The sequence below is a fragment of the Poecilia mexicana genome, unplaced genomic scaffold, assembly GCF_051168715.1.
Source record: "Poecilia mexicana isolate PSO_F unplaced genomic scaffold, ASM5116871v1 scaffold_9, whole genome shotgun sequence".
NCBI lineage: Eukaryota > Metazoa > Chordata > Actinopteri > Cyprinodontiformes > Poeciliidae > Poecilia > Poecilia mexicana.
In genome coordinates, this window is record NW_028263378.1 from 22,627,479 (window position 1) to 22,648,531 (window position 21,053).

Here is a 21,053-nt window from a genome sequence, read left to right on the forward strand (position 1 = left end):
CTGCATAAACTCCTGAGGGATTCGGTCATGTTTAGACATGCTTCAGAACAATCCTTGCCTCATCTTCGTAGAGCGCAATCCCTCTTGCTCCTCCGGCAGTCGCAGTTCTCTTCGTCTGTGTCGAAAAACAAGATCATGACAGGCCAGATAAAAGATTCAAACAAGCAGAGGAAATCTTTAGCTTTCTTTTTGTCTTTCCTTTTAAAATTTGGCTCAACTCACAGGCACAACCCTCTCTAGGCAGACGTTGAAGTTCTTCTTCTGATTCATCTTCAACTTCTTCAGCGCTACCCGGGTCTCGCCAATAAACTCATTGTGCCCAAACTTGTCTTCATCGCAGACAGAGAGCCTGGGAAAATCGATGAAGCGTGTAAATTAATGCAGAAGGTTGCTGCTCGGTGGGCCCAAGTGTGTCTGTGTGGGAGCAGAAATTCACCTGAGGGTTTTACGTTGCATGTCCTCGTCGGTCAGGCCGTGGTAGGTGAGCGTTTCATTCCACACAGGGTTGCGAGTGTTTCTCAGGGTCTTCGTACGCAGCTTGTTGGACTGATGGATGGCAGGTAGATTGAGAAAAGCAATTAACACTTTCTTGAAGCGATTATCTACATTGCAGGTTTAGTTTTGTTACACCCAAACCACCACAAGGTGTCAGGCTTGAGCCACCATAGATAGGTCCTGTCAGAGCAAAAAGGTCTAAAATCCGCCCCCATTTAGTGTAATTAAGGAACAACAGGAAATTAAGGTTCTAAATTTTAAAAGAAAAACAGAACTCCTACATAATTTTCTTGATAAATTTCTATATTTCTCTACTTAAATTACCAGTTGTTTAAAACTTAAAAGCTTAATGCTAAACTGTAGATACTTGTACAAAAGTGGACGGATCGGAGGAGAATACAAACACTTAATACTTTAATCAAATTCCAGACTTTTCCAGACTTCCCAGGATTTATAGGGCCCTTGAATGTCTGGGAAAGCCTCGAGTTGATGCGTTTACCTTACTAGCCCCAGGAAGCAGATGAAGCTTCACATAAGGATCTGCGAGCCCATTAGAGTCCATGGGCTTCAGGCCCTGAGGAGAAACGAAGCATTTCGCTCACCAGATCACAAATCGTAGAGAGCAATTAAGCTAAAGTGCCATTCAGGAGCTTTTCAGCATAAACCACTTGACTGAAATTGCCCCTTTGTGCACGAGAACGAGGCCAACCGTACCTTTCCTTTGAGGATGCTACATTGGAGGCTGTTGCTTTCCTGATCGTAGAGGAGGCCAAACTCAAGAGAGCCCAGAGTTGCTGAAAGAGACCCAGACCGCACATAGCATCAAACAAGAAGGAGACAGCAAGTCTGCACACAAGTGGTTAAAAGTATAAATATAGACATTCCTGTGTAAATAACAGGTTTCATCTGGTGGATTAAAGGGGAAGATAAACCAATAAAGACGAAAACTAAATCTAACCCAGTTTTAATCTTCACTTCATAATTCCTGATAAGTTACAGGGTTTTCTCCACCCCCTATAGAAGATGATTCGCAGTAGAAAAAAAAAAAAGGTATATAGTCATATAAGAGATTCCTATGCTGCCCACACAGGTTTTATTTGGAGGAGTTTTTATTTCTTGTCAGAGAGCTGGAGACTTGGAGGAGGGAATCAAGCTTGTGTTATCTGGTTGCAACTCTGCAGGACTTGAGGTGGCTCGTGTCAGATGTTAAGTGTGGAAAAATGCTTAAATTCACATTTAAGAATTGAAACGCTTACGCGTTTAAACGTACTGCATTGTTTACTATGTCCACAACAGAGTGAGTATGGTAAACATTAGTGAGTTTTTTGAAAATGCTTTTATATTAAAAGAAAGTGTGCATTGCTGAGTATTATAATTCCGATCTTTGACAAATTCTCACTTTGCCATCATATTATGTCATCATATGTCCTGTTTTCAGGCTTTGAAGAACTGTATGAAGCCCAGTTTATATTTTATAAGAAAATAACAGAAATCATCCATGTTCTTCACAGTAATGTGTGCCACTTTGTTTGGACAAAATGTCATAGTGATCCAAATGATATTGTTGGTGCCAAGTGACCGACTCATCAAAGACTCAGGCAAAAACCCAACATACCAACCATGATTAACTATTTGTTAAACTTCTGTTAGAAAAGAACATAACTGTGAGATATGAACATATTAGATTGTTGTAATACCAGCAAATTCATCTTTTGTTACTCCAAATCATGTGTATTACTTTTATTGCGCTTTTTTAACCAAAACATTTCTATGTCCAATATTTACGAGAACTGCAGAAACCTGTCAGAACCCTGGGACCCAACTATTCAAACCATCCCGTTCCCTCAGAGATTAGGTCCATAAAAATATTGCTATTTCTGCCATCTTCCCTCTTTACACCAGGGAAAGGATCCAGCTTCAGGGGATTTATAAGCCGATAGCCCTGTTGAATTCAAAATTATTTGCACAGTTCCAAAGACCAGGACCTAAATAAAAATAAATTAAACAGAACTCCCCTGAGAGAGAGAGAATGGAGTCTTTTCATGGCTTCGGGCTAAAGCCATTGATGGCTTAGCACCATTCTCTTTCCTTAAAATAGAGCTTATGGAAAATATCTGAATAATTTATGAATCACTGCTGATTTAGCTGTTGTTGTTATTATTCTCCTTGGCTTTAGTTCTTTGATATCATGACGACATGTTGTGTTGTGATTTCCCATTTGTTCACTAGGAGGAAAATTAAATGTATTATTTAAAGACAGATGTTCACAATGAACGTGGAAATAATGCCAGCAAAAGAAGATCAGCACACGACATCTTCTTTACAGCTACAGTAAAAATAAATAAATAAAAATATTTCCTATTCACCTGTAGCAAAGCCCACATGTCATCTGTACAGAAAATTAACCTAAACTGAACACATCTGCCACCACGCTGTACGAAATGAGGCGCAGATGGTGCACTCACTGGCTTCATCAGAGTCGTAGTCGTTGGCCTCCTCCTCCTCATCAGCCGGGGGAGGCTGCTGTCGTGGAGGGGGCGTGCTGTAGGCAGCCGGCTGCCTCCTGTCCTCTCTTACAGCAGGAGGTGCTCTCTGCTCCGAGGCGTAGCCACCTACATCTCCTGCCACGGGACCTATTAAGGGAAATGACACTACAGCTAAAGCAAGTCAGCGACTGGCGCATTGCAAAAGTATTCAAAACCCCCACAGTTTGGCAAGTTATAAACACAAACTTCAGGATTGCCCTGAATTCAAGTCAAACCGTCTCCACATCAGTTCCTACCAGCTTCCCTGCCAATGCTGTCTCCGTAGCATGATGCTAGGGCTGGCCGTATGCCTCTCTGCTCAATAGCAAATCAATAACAATATATATATAGTGATAGACAGGTGATCAATATCAACAGAAAGCACATCTGAAAGAATGCTTAGTCATTTTTCTGAACTCCAATTGAGAACTGGACAGGTAAAGGTGGGCATTTGTCGTATCATTTATTGTTTATCGTGATAAATTTCTTCTCATGATAAGATTTTGATTTGTCATTGTCACAATAAAATCCAATTAATGATGTTTTAAAAGCCCTAAAACATCTGTTTTAGGGGTTTTTTTATTGCCAGGATTGTTATTTTTACTATTTGTTTTGTTTATTTTCTTAATAATGGTGTATCAATAAAAGTCTATACATTTGAAAATATGAGTAAGTTATTGTACACATTCTAGAGATATAAACCACACTTCTCTGTGTGCCTGGTGTCCTAAGACTATCTCTGTTTGTGGGGCTGTGATTACTCAGTTACCTAAAAAAGTGATAAATAGCTCTTATTGTCACCTTTATTGTTGTCACAATAATACCACAAAATATTGTGATTAAATTTTAACTTCATATCACCGCCCATATACAGACAGCATTCTGGGGGGATTTACGCAGAGGAAAGACTTTAGCTGCTTAGCCTCTCATGGCCGACTAAAGGTGCGTTCACACTGCAGCCTGAAGTGACCCAATTCCAATTTTTTGGCAATTCCGATTTTTTTGCCGGGGTCGTTCATGTGTTCTGTAGTGTGAACCGGCAAACAACCTGAAAAGTGTCCCGCATGCGCAGTAGAGGGCGCAATAGCGTCAGCGTTCTCAGTGTTCTGCCAACCGCCATAAAAAGAAGAAGTGCTCAATGTTTGCGGAAGTAAACATGGTTGCCAACGGTGGAGCTTGAAGTTGTTGACCAGCCGGAGCAGCATATTAACAACTTAATCCTCATATAGTCCGTCATGGTTGTTGTTTTTCTTCTCGTTTGCGCGTATTAGGACGCAGAATAGTGAGATTTGTTGAGAATCAGTGACGTTCAGTTCGGATGAATGCGACCTGAATATTAGGTCGCATTTGAATCGGATATGTGTCGGATATGGTTCACATTCGAAAAAGAATCCGACCTGTGCTGTTCAGACTGCCGTGAAAAGATCAGATACAGGTCGCATTACGTCAAAAAAATCGGAATTGGGTCACTTCAGGTTGCAGTGTGAACGTACCCTAAATGAGATTGGTGGCATCAATTAACTCATTCGCTCTTTGGTTACCGAGCAACAACCTGTTGAGCCACCGTGGCTTATTACTGCTTAAAAATAAAAGACAGCGGTGTGGAAAATGAGTAGAAGGGCTTGAAAGGAAACTGTTGATGAAACAGAAGAGGCTACTTCATCAGCTTTCCAGTAATTTGTATATTTTAAATCAAAAAAATGAATCAATAGTTATCAATATTGACTGATTCAAAACCCTGATGTCGTGATACATTTTTCAGCCATATTGTGCAGCCCTATGTATATCCCAAAGATACCATATTCAGGGTAATGTGCAGCGTTAGTTTCCTGCAACAGTTGGCTTGTATGTCAGATGTCATATGACTTTGCTTTCAACAATCACTTTTCGTCTTGCTGTTCTTCTATGAAGACCAGATTTATGGAGTGTACTACTAATAGTTGTCCTGTCAATAAATCTCTAACCTGGGCTCAGCAGCTGCAGCCACATGGGGGTTTTGTCTGCTTCTCCTAATAAAGCTTTTCTTGCCTCGCCTGTCAGTTTAGGTAGATGACCAAGTCGTGGTAGGTTCACAGTTATACATTCAAAAGGTTTGCAAATATTGTTACAACCTAGCCCTACCCCCTGCCTATTGGGAGAGTTTTGTCAATCGCTCACATATAATCACAATTTAAAACATTATTCTTTTTGGAAATTACACAACAAAATGTAGAAAAAGTTCTAAGAAATACACATTCTCTTGTAACTCTACAGATAAATACTTTGTTCCTCACCCTGCTGGGACAATGCGGCTGAAGCAGCAGGTTGCGCCCTGGAGCTGTGCACCGGAACCATCTTCTTCATCACTACCGGACTTCCCTGACCTGCCTCTTCAGGGCCAGCCCCCCCTGCAGCCATACGCATAGCTGGTTTGGGGGCCACAGGTGGGTAACCAGCGCGGGCCTGCATCTGCGCACCTAGAAGTAAGTGTGTACAAGTGAAAACAGAAAGACTCCCAAAAATGCAAATTCACCCCACCTCATCCCTGTGCTGCAGCGCAATCTGTAAAACTGCCACGTCTTCCCGGAGATTTCAATGCCGCAGGGTTTACGTTGCAAAGGGGATGACCTACATACACAACAACACGCAGGGGCAACGAGCAGCCTGCGAGACAATCCCTCATCTTTCTGCTGTATATCACACAACACAGGTAGATCCCACTGAGAATGAAATTAAGCTGTTTGACCCGTAAGGGCAGCATCACACGGAGGCTTGCTCCATATCCCAGCATGCAACTCCTGACCGGCTAATTGAAAGACTTCATCCCTGTCGACAGCAACAGTGGGTGGCCCTGCCACCTTTGGGAATCAGAAAAAAGGTTGGGCTATTGGAAACAGAGCACTGTGAGATGGGGTTAAATGGTAGAAACAACTGCACTACAGAGGTGGTGCATTAAAGAAAGCAAAAAGAAATGTGCCATTTGAAACTCGATAATAAAAAAAAAAGGCTTGACTCCTTATGTTGGTCTTTTTTGGTTTGTAATGCACTGAGGATGCTGTTGTTAGGGAATTTGATTGGTGATTTATTTTGGTTGACAGGCACTTAACAGTATAGGTTACAGCTGTAAACAAATTTCTCTGTTTCAGACTGCATCAGAGAAATACTTTGCTTGTGCCTCTGTGTGTGTGCGTGTGTGTGTGTGTGTGTGTGTGTGTGTGTGTGTGCGCGCGTGTGTGTGTTTTCTCTCAGAATGTATGAGATCTATCAATGACTCAGCACATCTTAAAATAAAAGTGGCAAGCTGTGCAGCTGCTTTTTTTTTTTTACCTTTTTGAGTGAAACCCAGCAAGCATCATTTCAGTTTTTAACACTATATGTTGTTTAATTTAGCACAATGCTGCATTTTCAGTCACCTTGAAGTTCATTATAATTGCAAAACAACACATCTGTTTGAGGAAACTGGAGATCTAGAAGTGGTGGCAGGTGGTTTTTGATGGGGGCGATATGGCTCATCGCCCAGGGAATCAAACTTCAGAGGGCGTCAGAAACATAGGTTTCTGACGAAGTTTGAGTTTTATATTCCTTATTTGCATGTGCAGTTATGTGGGAGTGGGTATTGCTGTGCACATTTTAAGTATTGTGAGACATTTTGTCTTGAGAGAGCAGGTAGGTTATGAAACTGAAGTTGGTTTTTATTGGACAACTTCCCACTGAGTGCTAAACTGGAGAACTACTTCATTGTTTTTTTTTTTATTGAATCTTAACTACATTTCCTGATATTTAGTTCAAAATCTATGCGACTCAGAAAGGTCAGACCATTCTTTTTAAAATAAAAAATAAAAAAAAGAGCTGTAATACAAGAACAGTGTGTTCAGTAAAGTCAAACAGGTAGAAAATGGAGGTTTCCAGCTGCCAAACAACAGCTTAGTTGTTAGATTATGAGGGTGACCTCACTTCAGTTTCCAGCCCAACACCAGGATAATGACAAATATTCTGTGCAAATGTGGCACAATCACAAAATTTTCCATCAGTTTAATGTTCGCTCCAGCAGCATAAGCATATACTGAAAAATCTAGGAAAGCTCATCTTTTAACCGGAGGACATTTGCTTAGCATTAAAAATAGAAGAAGAAGATTTTTTTTTTTTTTTTTTTTTTTTACCAAAGTCGAAAATAATAAAATTGTTGACACCCCTGTTGTGAATACATTGTACGGTCCCAGTGCAATTTCTCATGCTCTCTTTGCTTAACAGCGTACGAAAAAACACTATAGGTTTTCTTTAGGCTATTTAAGGAAAAACTAAGATTTTTAGAGATTTTTCTCTCCTATTCCACCCACTTGCCAATGTGTGGTGGCAAGATAAATATAGGACCTAATCCAACCTTGAGTCTGTAGAACAGATGGACTTCTGTGCCACAGCAGGTTTAAGCCCCATGGAAACAGAAAGTCATGGATTACTAATCAGAGGTTTCTAAAAACTCTCAGTGACTATGCAGATTATTTGTATTTTATCTCTCTATTAGATAATTCCTCACACTCCAACATAAAATAAGCAGTGCCACAATATTTGACCAATCAGTCGATCAATCAGAGCAGATGATGACTCTTTCATAGGTGGGGACTTAAGCAGGATCTGAGCATTTTAGCCAGATGGTGATAAGAGGTCTTTGCTTTTTTTATGTAAACAGGGATAACATGTAACGTTATCCCCATATAAGTAATATTATATGCATGTATATGAGCATTATATAAGTATCACAAAGAAAAGAAAACACTTGCCTGAAACTTGCTCCTCAGAGGCTGAAGCCTGACTCTGATGGGAACCTAAAAGATAAAAAAATAAAATAAAAAAAAACTGCATTTCTCATAAGTGATCTTTTGATAATCAAGGCGCTCCCTGAAGGGGTCTGTACCTGGTGGTTTGGGTTGAGCTGCTGCGTCCCTGGGCTCAGACACTGTTGGTTTCTGAGGCTCTGCTGCCTCCTGAGGAGCCGTCTCCTTCGGTTTAGACAGCGGCATGGGCGACGGCAGGAACTGCTTCGGAAAGCCTTTGAAGAACCAGGCGCCGGACCTCTTCCATACCTGAGGAGACCTTGTTGTTAAAACTCAGGGGAAAATAATCAATGCATCATTGGATGCCCAACAGTGCGTTTCTTTGTTTTTTTGTCTTCTGTCGACCAGCTCTCACCTCTCGCTGTTCTCTGCAGATCTTGCACAGCCACACAGGGCGAGTTCGACTGCCACACTGCGTGCCACATTTTGTGCACATGTTCTGCACATAAGAAGGGAACATTGATGACAGCTACTCTGTTTTTTTTGTTTTTTTTTTTTTTTCAGGTATTGCTGTTAAGAATGCATATTTAAAGACTGCAAAGCTTAGGCAATTTTTTTCATCTTCGGAACATTTCAGGAGAGGAGCTGCTGGCTCATTTATGCTTTTACAATTGCTACCTTTTTGCAGTCCTCACACACGACGGAGCTGACCCCAGGTGAGCCCAGCTGCTCCCCACACAGCAGGCAGCGAGAAACACCGTCCCCACACACCGTCTTCTTCATGTCATCCAGGCGGTTTATCAGGCGCCTGCAGCATCAACACAGCTAAGTCTGACTCACAATGCCGCTGGTAATTATTCCGGGTTTACAATTATGCGACTCGTTCGTCTCATTTTGAGGCTTTATTCAACTTTGCACCCGACTAAAAGAAAAACACAGGCACAGAAAAGAAAAACACTAAATGCATGTTTTGTCAATTCTCACCCAATTCTCTCCTGCTCCATGGCCTCCATTTTCTCAGCGCGGGCAATCACGTTGTTTATAATCTCCTTCTCCTCATCTGTTAGGTCTGGACCAGGACCAGAGCCAGACTGCATCGTCCAATTCCCCCTGTTGGCCACATAAAAATCTAAAGTTTACTTCAGCTTAAGGTTTTTACAGTTCAAATCACACATTTACAAAGCAACCCCCACACTTACACACATCTCTGGTAAGGGTGTATAAAAACCCTGAACACAAACTCACACTGAAATAGTTTTTAAAATCAAACCTACAATGTGAGTACACTTCTTGATTGGGGAAAATCCCACATTGGTTAACTTAAATAACTGTTGTTAATATCTTCTTTTAGTAAAAGTACAGCATAGAGTCTCCTCCTATAACACTTCACAGTTTTGGAGAATACATACAGGAAACACTTTGACCAATTTCTCAAGACAGTCTACTATTTTCTTGGAAACACCTCCTTCAATCTGAATGTTACCACACACACCTGTCGTAGTGGTGCGACATGTTCCGTGGTCTTTCCCATTTTGATTGACTTCTTAATTATCATTTATTATTATTTATACTCAAGGGAACATGAACAACGTTATGAAAGTAAAATGAAAACATTTATTTACAATAAGCCTTTCAAGATAATAAAAAAAAACCACATTATGCTTTATAGCAAAATAGCAGAAATGACACAAATATAGAAATGAAAATAAACTTAAAATTAAACTAAAAAGCTAAAATCTTTTGACATCTGCTTTGACATCTGCCTGTCAAAGCAGATGATTTCTCAGCTGCTTCTTGAAGAAGTCCAGTGAGCCCACAGGCTATAAGGCTTTGAGGGCAACAACGGACCAGATCCTGACCAGGGCCGCGGTGGTGACTTGACCTTGGACAAAATCTGTAATATACAATGCTGCATCATAATGCAGCACTCTGAAATTCAAATTCAGACCCTGAATGCTCTGTGGAGCAGAGAAGCAATCGGTAAAGGTGTGACCTAGAAGAGCAGGACAGAAGCCCAGCAGATGCATGTTGGACAATCTGAGCATAATCCAAAGATTCATTGACACAGGTATAAATGAAATTACCGTAATGTAAGATAAATGAAACAAAAACATGAATTACAATCACAATCAATTAAACCTTTCGAATAGAAGCCTTTTCATACAGTTGAGTTTAACACAAAGGGAATTAAAAGGTCTAGGAACAGATATAAATGCACATTAAGAGACAAGACAAAACAAAATGTAATAAATAAAGAAATTAAACTAATCAATCTCAACTTTGGATATAAACATACCCAGTTTACCACTTTGTTATAAAGTCCCAGATTCGTAATGCTATACGCTGTGAGACAGACTGACAAACTTCAAAAGGTAAATTAGTTGATTTTGCAACAACTAATTATCTTATGGTGGAGATTTTGCTCACTGAATATACTTTAGCTATTCCTAAGAGAAAACTTCCATAAAAAGGATAATTTATTCTATAATGTAATGCATCTTGACCAGGAGTTTCAGTAAGTGTAGAGGGTGCTCTATTTATAAATCAATCCCTGACAGGAAATATTTAAAAATAGCTGCTTTATAAAAAAGCCCCCCCCCCCCCAACACACACACACACACACACACACAATGGAAACGTGCAAAGCACATAGAAAAACCAGACTACTTACTGCTCTTTATCACTGTGCCACACACCACACGGCAGAAACAGATGCAGGTGAAACAAAGCATGACACGGTTAAACATGATGTGGCCACTCAGAGGAGGCACAGAGGCGTAAATATTGTGAAAAGTAGGATCACCTCGGACGCATGCTCCTCTGCCGGTCGTTGGACACCCAGCGACCCGAACCGCCGCTCATTACTGTGTCGGTCATGCTGCTCGACTGCAGAGAAGGGGGGGGGGAAGATAAATGGGTTCTGCATTCAGAACTGATCTCATGAAGAAGATGTAAAGAGACTATTTCAAATTAAAGCAATACTCTCCTCGAGACCTTTTTTTTTTTTTTTTTAGCTTTTGCTTAACTATCGTCTCAATGCTTTCTCATAAAAACAGCCCTTTTTACTCAATGTCAGCGCTCCAGAGGCAACGGCGATGGAGTCATAAAAGGTAGCACATGATGACCACAGCAGATAACTACTGAAATCAACAACAACAAAAACTTCAAATCAAGTGCTGCTTTCAGGGAAAAAAAAAAAAAGTCTGCTTGTTGTCTGTAAATTTGCACATCAAGAACGAGAGACATTGCAGCTTTCAGTGGGAGCACATGCCCAATTCCTCTTGCCAAATTCACTGCCTAATTAGTACCATTTCATCCTGCCAAGCTGGTTTAAACAAATTAATTCCTCAGAAATACAGGACTTGAGCCAAAACACGGAGAGGGGATGGGGAGCTACAAACCCAGTAGCTGGTTATCTTGGACTTGCTACTTCCAGCAAGCTCAAGGTATGCTTACATGTATGCTTGGTTCAGGTAGCTGTGACAGAGGCAGGCTGCTGTGGATGCAGTGAAAAGAGCAGCGCTTTCAACGATGCATTAGTAACCAGAGAAGGAAAAAGAATACAGGAGACGGTGGTGTAAGTCTTTCAAATTTATTTGCATTGCGTAAGGACTGTGGAGACAAGGTTGAGCAAATTAGCGTGGTATGGCCAATTAATTGAGCAGCTGTAATTGAAACACCAAGAATTGCTTCCAGTCTGCAAGTCCACGCTTATGACAGAAAGAGACACAGTAGGAGTGACTCAATTTCACTGTTATACAGTCAGCCCTGTTGCTGACAGCTATATTTATTAGCTCCTGTAATTTAATTTCTTTTTTTTTTTTTTCTTCAATGAGAAATATGGATCTGGGATTGAGCATTAGCGCTGGAGACAGAGGATGTTTGGACACCCATAATGGCGTAATTGCTGGTGGAATATTTAAGCTAAAAATGAGAAAACGTGATGCTGCAGCCGTTTTATTTGAGCTGCAAAACCCGGCTGGGCAGAGTGATAATGATTATAATGATTACAGTGGGAGACAGTGAGTGGCCTGTGCATTTGATACACCAGCACTGTAATTCAATCTCAGAGCGGTGGAGTGAGGATGATATGAAGACATCAACAGAAATATGGCAAGTCTGCTGCATGTGCGCAAGTGGCCCTCGTGAAAGGCCTGCCTGAAGTCTCTGGCAGACAGTGTGCAGAGGGAGGCTGCAGCCTGACAGAGCCCTGAGGGGAAATACTGACACTCAAAGAGGACCAGCAAACTCCAACAAGATCAACATGATGAACTCAAAACCTCTGTTGGGCCTCGGGTACAGAAAAAACTAATGATTTCTTTAGGTACGGAGGCTGTTCTTCATACAGTGCTGTTTAAAAGTTTGCATACACTCGGGCTTTTGATGTTGCAATGAAGACAATCTTTCATTGTGGCGTAAATCAATTTGACATGGTTGTGAACGGCTGCTTGGCCACTTTCAACATGTGAAAAGGTAGATTGTGCATTAAGTAGCTGTTTTCTCAGCACTGAAACATGCTTTCAAACACACTACACATACTACCAACTATTTGACATCTGACTCAAACTGTCACTATTAGGTGTAGTGTAATGAGTCAGGATGTTTAAGAGCGGCACAGAAATCCCTGGGATTCGAACTGTTGCTAAACTGGAAGATGCAGTGTCGGTGTTCAAAGTAAGTTGGGTTAAACAACAACACTGAACAAGAGGGTGACACTTTTAAGGTCTACTGAAATCTGTGGCCATCCACATGGGTTACGGCAAATGCCTTCCGAGAAAATCTTTATTGTAAGACACAAGAAAAATGCTCCTTAATTTGGCTCTGGTCATAAGAAGTATGTAATAAGTAATAAAAAGGTTGCAAATAAAAAAAAAACAAAAAACGATCAAGCATGGTGGAGGTGGCATCATGCTAAGGGGCTACTCTGCTGCCATTTGTAGAGGTGCATTGCACAAAGTGGACGGAGAGCTGAAATCACCTCAAACCAACAGCTAGATTGTCAAAATATGGACAAAACGTTGGTACCACTTTATTTGAAGGTGTGTGCATAAGACTGACACGACAGTGTCATAAACATGACATAACACCTGCCGTGAACATGAAGAAGTCTTCATGAACGACTTCTGTTGCCATGTCATTCGGTAAATAATGACACTTTTAATGCAAAGTTGCATTAAAAGTCCATTACGCTGGTCAAGTTTGCATTAAAAGTGTCATTATTTACCGAATGACATGACACTTCATGACAACAGAAGTTGTCAAATAAAGTGTTGCCCAAAGCAAAACTTGGATGTTTTAACAAGACAATGGTTCCAAACATACATCACACAGCAGGGAGGTTTTAAACTGCTGAGGTGACAAATCGCTCCACCATTTTGAACATTTGTGGAGGATGCTTTATGTGCTAATCAAATCAACTTTAATGATTTCTACCACTTTTGAAAAAGAGGGCGGTCAAATGTACAGCTAGCATTGTCGAGGTCAGTAAAAGGTGTGTCGTTTCTCCGCAATAGAGGTTCGACCTAACGTCAGTGGTGATGTACGCATATATTTGAGCACCCTGAGCATATTTCTTTTTATTCTGTAATTAGAGACAATCAGCAAAAAATATAAACAATTTTGTTTTTCAATAAGAGAAACTGCGTACTGGCAAAGACCGAAACAGCAACAGCAAGAGAATATGTAATGATGAGAAAGGGAAAAAATGTCTATTGATTTCTGTTTCCCTAAGTTTTACAAGGCAATAAACTCTAAAACTGAACCCAGGAGAAAATGCAAAAGAGGGGAAAACAAAAAACAAAACAAAAAAACAGAAGTTGTGCCAACGTCTCTCTCCTAAAGCTGTCTGTATTATCTAACATAATGCAAGGCAACATACCTTTTTACTTGTAATCTGTCGTCTGCCAGCCTCTGGGGCCCACAGATAAGCAGTTAATTAGATGTGCTATCAATAGACACTGGGTGGGGGCTTTTCCATCTGATGCTGCTGCTGCTGCATGGTCAACAGTAAAACGGGAATCATCTGGGTTTCATTGACTTTGGATTTTATCATTTGTTTATTGATTGAGGCACCGGTAGTAAATTTTGTGAAGTTCTGGTTATCTTCACATTATGGTCCTTAGTTTCTGTGGTCTGTTTTAGTCTTTAATGTCCAGTCTGGTCTTGCTTTTCTTAGTCTTATTTCACATCTGCTTCTACCATTGTGTCAAGCTTAATTTTGCTTATTTCTTTTAAACCTGCCTACCTACAGTTAGCTGTTTGTATCCTCTTCTGTTTTCTCTGTAACTCACTGAGTCTTTTCATCATTTTTTCCAGCACTGTCTTGACAGATGACACATTATTCTGACCATACTGTAGTACACTAAAGACTCTCAAGAGTGGCCCTTCTTCTTCTTCTGCCAAAATGAATTATCCCACTGTGGTCTAATGTGATCAAATTAGGGAAAGACAGATGGGAGACTCGCTTTAGAGTTAAGGTGAGCTTAGCTTGAGCTCTCTTTTAGATCGTTGATGTTTCCGCATTAGTTAAGTGGACTTTCCGTTCCCGTTGGCTTGCAGGGGACAGTTTGAAGTCTCTGAATGTCTGTAACACCCCAAAGAGCTATCATTATCAGATGTAATGCTTCAATTGAGGGAAGGTACTGCTTAGGGTGCATTGGTTTAAAACCAATTATAATTGACTGTGCTGTCATATCGGGCCTCGTTATTCTCCAGGTATGACATCACTGCAGCCCTCAGACTCCGTCGCCTGAGCTACCAAGACCATAAATGCAGCTAAACTGCGTCATCCGGGATCCTGACTTAGTTTAATAGTCATCTTGTACGTGTTTTCCGCCTGTAGCAGATGACTCAGTCGGCTGTTGGTGGATTCCTCTCTGGAGAGCAGCGGATATTTTCCTGTTTATTTCCGTCTTTTTTTTTTTCAGAAATATGACAGTGGGTTTTTTATGATGCTTTCAGACATGTCTGTTTTGGAAAATGGTCAATGAAACCTTGTGCAACAAACCCAAAATACACACCACGGCAATGTGGTGCTTGAGTCTTATTATGATTTTTTTTAAGCCACCTAAAAACCTGTTATGTCTTGTTTTCAGGCACCAAAAATTAACTGATTTAACTACTACAACATTCACAGTGCCTTTCAAAACCCACAACCTCTCCAGATTATATACAACCACAAACTTTAATGCATTTTATTGGGAGTAGATGTGACAGACCAGCACCCAGGAAGCGAATAGTTGATAAGGAAAGGGATTAGTAGATGGAAAACTCTGAAAAGTGGAGCATGCATTTGTATTCAGCCACCTGAACTCAGTACTTTATTTCTCTGCAATTACACTTTTGTGCATCCACAGAAAGAAAGTTTTTTCTGTTCCTCGGTGCAAAAAGTGACTTTCAGTCAGAAAGGAAGATAGCAGCTGTGAACACAAGTTTTAAAGTCCTGAAGCATCTAAAAGGTTTTCTTTCAGGGCTGTTGAGCTCCATTCATCTCAGCCCTGTCAAGCCTCTCTGTTCCTGCTGAAGGAAAAGCATCCCCACAACATGACGCTGTCACCACCATGAGTCACCATGAGGATAATTTGCAGAGGTAGTTTTCACACATTATGTTTTGCATGTTGACCAAGAAGTACACTTTTTGTTTGCTCTATCGTCTATCTGATCTGAGGAAAAGTGCTTCTGACTAAACATCCGTATAGTCGGATGTTTGGGATGCAGAACTGATAGTTACTGTTTCCATGACTCCTTCAGGTGGATGTCCTGCAGGAGTGCCATTCAATCTGTGACGGATTGGTTAAGTGAAGCTCTGCCTCTTTATGTCTTGTTGGGTGCATGCACAGACAGATTTTGTCATATGGCGCTCAGTGGCACATATATGACTCATTAGTGAAACAGAATGTAAATGGCGACAGCTTAACATTTTAGAGTAGAATTATCCTTCCCTGTTTCTCAAGAGGAAACGTAACGATTTTGAGACATTGCTGAAGTCAAAGAGATCTGAAAAAATCAGGCAGGGTGACACCGATGAAGCAGGGAATAGATGGATTGATCTGACATGGATCATTATGGACAGAGAGGTTTACGGGGGATGGGACGTCATCTCTTTTCTACTGTCATTTGTCTAAAACTGTTAGGATTTGAGTTTTCTGTGTTTACTTTTGGGTTTTTTCTGTGTTTGTTGTGATCCTGTTCCCTGTGGGTCTCTGTGTTGTCCTGTCCTCTCTGTTAATTGTTTCCCAGGTGTGTCTCGTTCCCTGATCACCCTCCCAGTGCATTTAAGTCCACCTGTTGTCTTTGTCTGTTGTCAGATCCTAGTCATATGTAGCTTGTCGGTTGTTGTCAGTAGTTCTCAGTCGAACTGTATAGTCCTGAGACTACTTTGCTCCATGTTCAGTCTTTGTGTGAGTTGCTGACGGTATTTAGCTGTGTGCTTTTTGTCTCTGCCGTGCTGCCTGATCTCGACTGTTTGAGCCACTTCCATCATTAACTTCATTCTCACTTTCTTCATAAACTGGACTCCTGCGTTCATTCTCACCTTCACAAACCGCCACCTCAAGACAAAAACAAAGAGTTCTGCTTGGATGCATTCATGTTATCAATAAATAATAAATGCTCCTAGAAATAGCAATTTACAAGAGATGTGCCGATCGGGTTTTTTCCTGCCGATTCCGATCACTCATGAGGGCTGATCACAGCTGATCACCGATACCAATCACATAATTATTATTTTTTTAATCATAAGCACTATCGGTTACATTATGTGGAAAAACATAATGTAATTCACCTTAATTTAGACAAAAACTTGTTTTAATAACTTTTTCCAAGAAAACAAAACAAAACAGGCATTATGCAAATAGTACTGCTATCGGTAATACTATCTTTAACAGACTATTTAGCTCTGAAGAGGCTAAATAATGTAAAAAGTCAAAATAAAACCTCTCAACATTGCCTAAATATTCAAGTATAAAACTTAACATTCAAAAGCAAATACTGGATCCATTACAATAAACAATCCTGAGTTACTGAATGAAAACTTCCTGATAGCATGGCGGCTAGCTGATTACTGCTAGCTCTGATTGGCTGTTTCCGACCGAGCGGAGTAATTATGCAGAACAGGGAGGAGGCAGAGGACATCGATTCTTTTTCAGAGATTATCTGTCTCATTTTAGGACAGCGAAAGTTTTAATACATATGTAAACTTTTTATTTATTTATTTATTTTTTTAAGTTAGATGCTGCAGCTTTAAGCAGAGGGTCGGTGTGAGAGTCACTACCAGGTGGAGCAGAAGCGAAGCTCCGTCTGTCAAATATTACTACCTGTAGCGTAGCAGCGGTTCAACAGCGAGAGCAGAACCAGCGTCTTACATCGCAGCTCGAAGACTTAAATAATTTTGCGGGTTATTTGTTTATTTTTCTGACCGTCATGCTAATCCGGGTGAGTGTTTGTAGCTGTGCGCTGCTTTACCTGCTATCCTCCGTATGTCTTTTTTTTACTGCAGTGAGCCTCGATGTAGCCAAGTATGGCATTGTTTTATGCCATATTAGATTCGTTGTGTTGATGCATTTTGACCTGCTTTAATTTTCCACCGCAACACGCAAACTTCCCCTTTCACTCAGTGCGTTATAGTTCCACATCGCTTAGGATTTGTTGCTGCGCGTTTGCGCAGTGTGAAGGAAAGAGGAGACCAGCTGCACAGGCAGGCTGCGAAATGAGAAGCAGGTGATCGGTTTGTGTGATCGTTAACAAGAAACCGTGATCGTCGATCACCGATCATACACTTTTTCACGGAAATCGGCCGATTATGATCGGTGGCCGATCGATCGGCACACCTCTACAATTTACTTAAGAGATGTTTGAGGAAAATGTGAAATGAAGGCAGTAAAAAGACAACAGTTGGAGAAATAATCTGAAACTGGAGGAGCAAACTGAAGCCCATCCATGTTTTAAACGATGTTGTTGACTATTTACTCCGGTACTGTACCCATATGATGTTCAGATATTAATGCCCATGTTTTCCATCTCAGAACCAATTTCTCTTTGCACAATCTTGTCAGTATATCAAATGGTGGCAAAGTCAAAAATGATCTTGGAGAACCTAAATCAAAACAAAAAAGCAACAAAAAAAAAATCACATGTGGCTTTTTGCATTCAAGGCTTAGGCATATACATTTCATTTTTTCCCCGCTTTTTTTTTTTGTTCTTGTTACATCTCACTTTTTACTCAGGCGAGCCCAAGAGCAAACAGTCCTCACCATTCAACTGGTTTGACAATAACAACAGCAGAGCACTAATTCACCATCCACCAACGATGTTTCTGGAACAGCTTAATGAAAACTGAATAACACTCATCTCAAATGATTGGTTTCACTTTAATCTCACTTTTTCCAGAACTACACTGGTATCTTGATGCACTGGTGTAAAACTTTGTGTATAATTGAAGTCACTTTAAAGCTCCATTGTAGCAGAAAAACCCAATTATTCATCAGCAGCACTCGTAATTGGCAAACCCAAGGTCTCTGCAGGTTCGCGTCAGCAGTTTCTTCCGACTCGTTTTCTGATGTTAAACTGATGCCAGGATTTTTATTCATGTCAACACAGCATATCTACTTTATGTGATTCAACATTCTGGGTGCTGCAACAGATTTTTCAAATTGCTGTGAACGTTATGGTTTCATTGCATGATAAACGCCGTCTTTTCCTCGCTAGAAGAGAAAACAACAACCTAGAAACACATAAGCAGCTTTTAGTTCTGCAAGAGTAAAGGTTATGTACAGGGTTACTGTACTTCTTAAAGATTAGTTACTATAAGACTTGCACTGCTCAATGTAACATTATGTACTATATTCGCTCTCTTATAAATTCGTTCATAACACATCTTTATTTGCCTAACAAAAAGCAATGACTCTTGCAATATGTCTACAAGTCATTAAAAGATGTTTTGTTGTGAAATACTTTAGCTCTTTTGGTAACAAAGCATGGAAGTAGACATTTTATGGTATATTAATAAAACATGGCAAACCAATATTAAATTGTTCGTAGTTTCTATAGGTCACACATCCTGATCAGCCATGAGACAATGATTAATGACAGCTAAAATGGACAACTCATTTTACTTTTAATGAAAACCTACATCCTGTCAGCTGGGTGTTTAATTGAAACTTGAAAATTATTTAAGTAATTTCTGTAGACTAATGATGCACCAATCCAGGATACAACACTTCCTATTGTAAAATGTCAGAGGGAGATTATTTATTATTCAAATAATGACGATTAAGAATTTAATTGTCCTCAGAAATTTGCCTATATTGCACTGGTGGTTGGATAGGCATATGCATCAATTCAAAATGTAATTAACTGCCTCCAAAAAAAAGAATATAAGTATTGAAAATTGGCACAGAATCACAAAAAATAAAGTGAAATATTGTTTTTGTTTTTTTCTTGCCTTTATAAATACTGGCGAAATATGGAAAAAAGTTAGATTTAGATGTAAATCACAATCTGTCACAAAACTTCTGTGGGGCATGCAGAACATAACCACTGTAAATGTCATGGGAATGTGGCCTTCAGAGCCATCTTCACAGATTCAGCCTATGATGTCTAACGCTTACACATCAGTCACTCAGAGAGAGGGATGGAGGCGACGGGGTAGAAAGCGCCAAAAAAACACGAGGAAACCACCCACTTCCTATGACATGGCAAAGCTCCATCCATTAAAAAAATGGTGAGACGCCAACATGGTAACGTGGTGTGCCTCAGTGCTAAGCAAGACTGTAAAGTAATGCACCACACAAAGCCCTCCACTGCAGAAAGAACACATCACTCAGCATTTCTGAATTATTTACAGCCCTCAACCACATGGCCCTTCGCTCTGAGTAAGTTCCCTCGTTAAAGCATTAGTACAAGCCTTCTGCACCGAAAAGCGGGTTCGGGTTAAAAGAGGTGTGTGTGTGTGTGTGTGTGTGTGTGAGAGTGTGTGTGTGTGTGTGTGAGAGTGTGCGTGTGTCACAGAGCGCGGCAGACTGAGAAACTCCGTTTTACAGTGTGTACGGTAGTCTGTTTGATCTTTGCGCTGACAAATTATCAATGTTTTGTGCGCACAATGCCGTTGACGGGAACCATCTGCGGGACCATCTGTGAGGGCTCTTCACCTCGACAATGTGAGAGAGCCGTAGCGCTTAAATACACACAGATACATCCGCTAGGTAGGCACGGCTCCAGGACCTGCCTCGCTGGAGAGCAAACAGGAAAGACTGTCCAGTGACCGACAAGCTACCGTGCTGCTACCCACCCGGCCACAAATGTTGGCTCTGATCAACAGACCCACAACGGCCAGGTGCTGCGTTTTCCTTTCCTGAAGCAATTCGATGCTCAGTGAGTCCATGTCAAACCCTGTACTCTGCAATCAAAGGGATTTGCCTTGAATTTTTCAGATGAAATGTCCCCTGATCCTAATTTTCTTTGACTGTTTTTATGTCATTCACAAAGTACTTGTGTCGCAGCCTTTCTTTAGAACTCGAGCATGTCTGAAAAAAAAAAAAAAAGCAATAGGACATGGAGCAGTGAATTAACTGCACTCCAGTAAGAGCCTGCAGCCAGTCTCATCTTGCAAGGCTGATGGTGATTCACTCTTGTATGCCCCGAGGGGTAAGAGGTGGGACTCTGAGAACTGCTTTGCTGATGCATTGGTCAGTCAAGCTCCTTTAATTCCCTCCCATGATCCCTTCCCATCTCTGGGAAACAAGCGCCTGACAGAAGCTTTAAATCAGAAAGGCTGCTTGTAAAGACACTCAGCGGCTGTCCCCAGTAAACTGCAACATGCCGAGTAGAGATACTCCACATGGTTTGGGAATTCTCTGCTGGCACATTTTTATCTGCGGGTTATCCGACTCTCCATCCAGGCCTGCAGATGAACTAGCAGGTACAATTCCCCCGAGGCATTTTCAGCACATCCCAGTTGGCAACTGCTCTGGTCCAGAGACTAGAGACTTTTGAAAAGCTTTGGTACAGCTTTTGGGACAAAACAGGATGAGGCGCATTGCCAATAAGGACATTTGGGTTTTGGTTGATGTTTTTCTTCGTTGCAGGCAGCAATGCTTCTTGGTCATACATCTTCTAAGTTTGAAAGCCATTTTCATTTCTTGGGGCCTCTCATAACTCCATGAGCAGGTGCACCAAATGTGGAGCCTCGATAAAGTTATTTCAGGTTCGGATCCAAACCCTGGACCATTTAATGAATGTCTTGCCCTTTTGTCTCTGAACCTCTTCTTCTCTAGCTGTTAATGGA

General features: G+C 40.9%; 1 protein-coding gene across 1 annotated transcript in view; it reads right to left on the reverse strand.

Moving 5' to 3' along the window:
* Positions 1 to 21,053, reverse strand: part of LOC106921231 (rabphilin-3A) — a 28,752-nt gene that overhangs the window by 3,478 nt on the left and 4,221 nt on the right. Inside the window, exons 2-15 of the mRNA XM_014992776.2 lie at positions 10,575 to 10,657; positions 10,443 to 10,454; positions 8,756 to 8,881; positions 8,450 to 8,579; positions 8,187 to 8,270; positions 7,912 to 8,080; positions 7,778 to 7,822; positions 5,294 to 5,476; positions 2,961 to 3,128; positions 1,210 to 1,289; positions 995 to 1,069; positions 437 to 546; positions 223 to 349; positions 59 to 115 (exon numbers count right to left, since the gene is read on the reverse strand). Coding sequence (XP_014848262.1) covers positions 59 to 115; positions 223 to 349; positions 437 to 546; positions 995 to 1,069; positions 1,210 to 1,289; positions 2,961 to 3,128; positions 5,294 to 5,476; positions 7,778 to 7,822; positions 7,912 to 8,080; positions 8,187 to 8,270; positions 8,450 to 8,579; positions 8,756 to 8,881; positions 10,443 to 10,454; positions 10,575 to 10,648 — 1,440 coding nt within the window. The 5' untranslated portion in view covers positions 10,649 to 10,657. The remainder of the gene's footprint in view (positions 1 to 58; positions 116 to 222; positions 350 to 436; positions 547 to 994; positions 1,070 to 1,209; positions 1,290 to 2,960; positions 3,129 to 5,293; positions 5,477 to 7,777; positions 7,823 to 7,911; positions 8,081 to 8,186; positions 8,271 to 8,449; positions 8,580 to 8,755; positions 8,882 to 10,442; positions 10,455 to 10,574; positions 10,658 to 21,053) is intronic.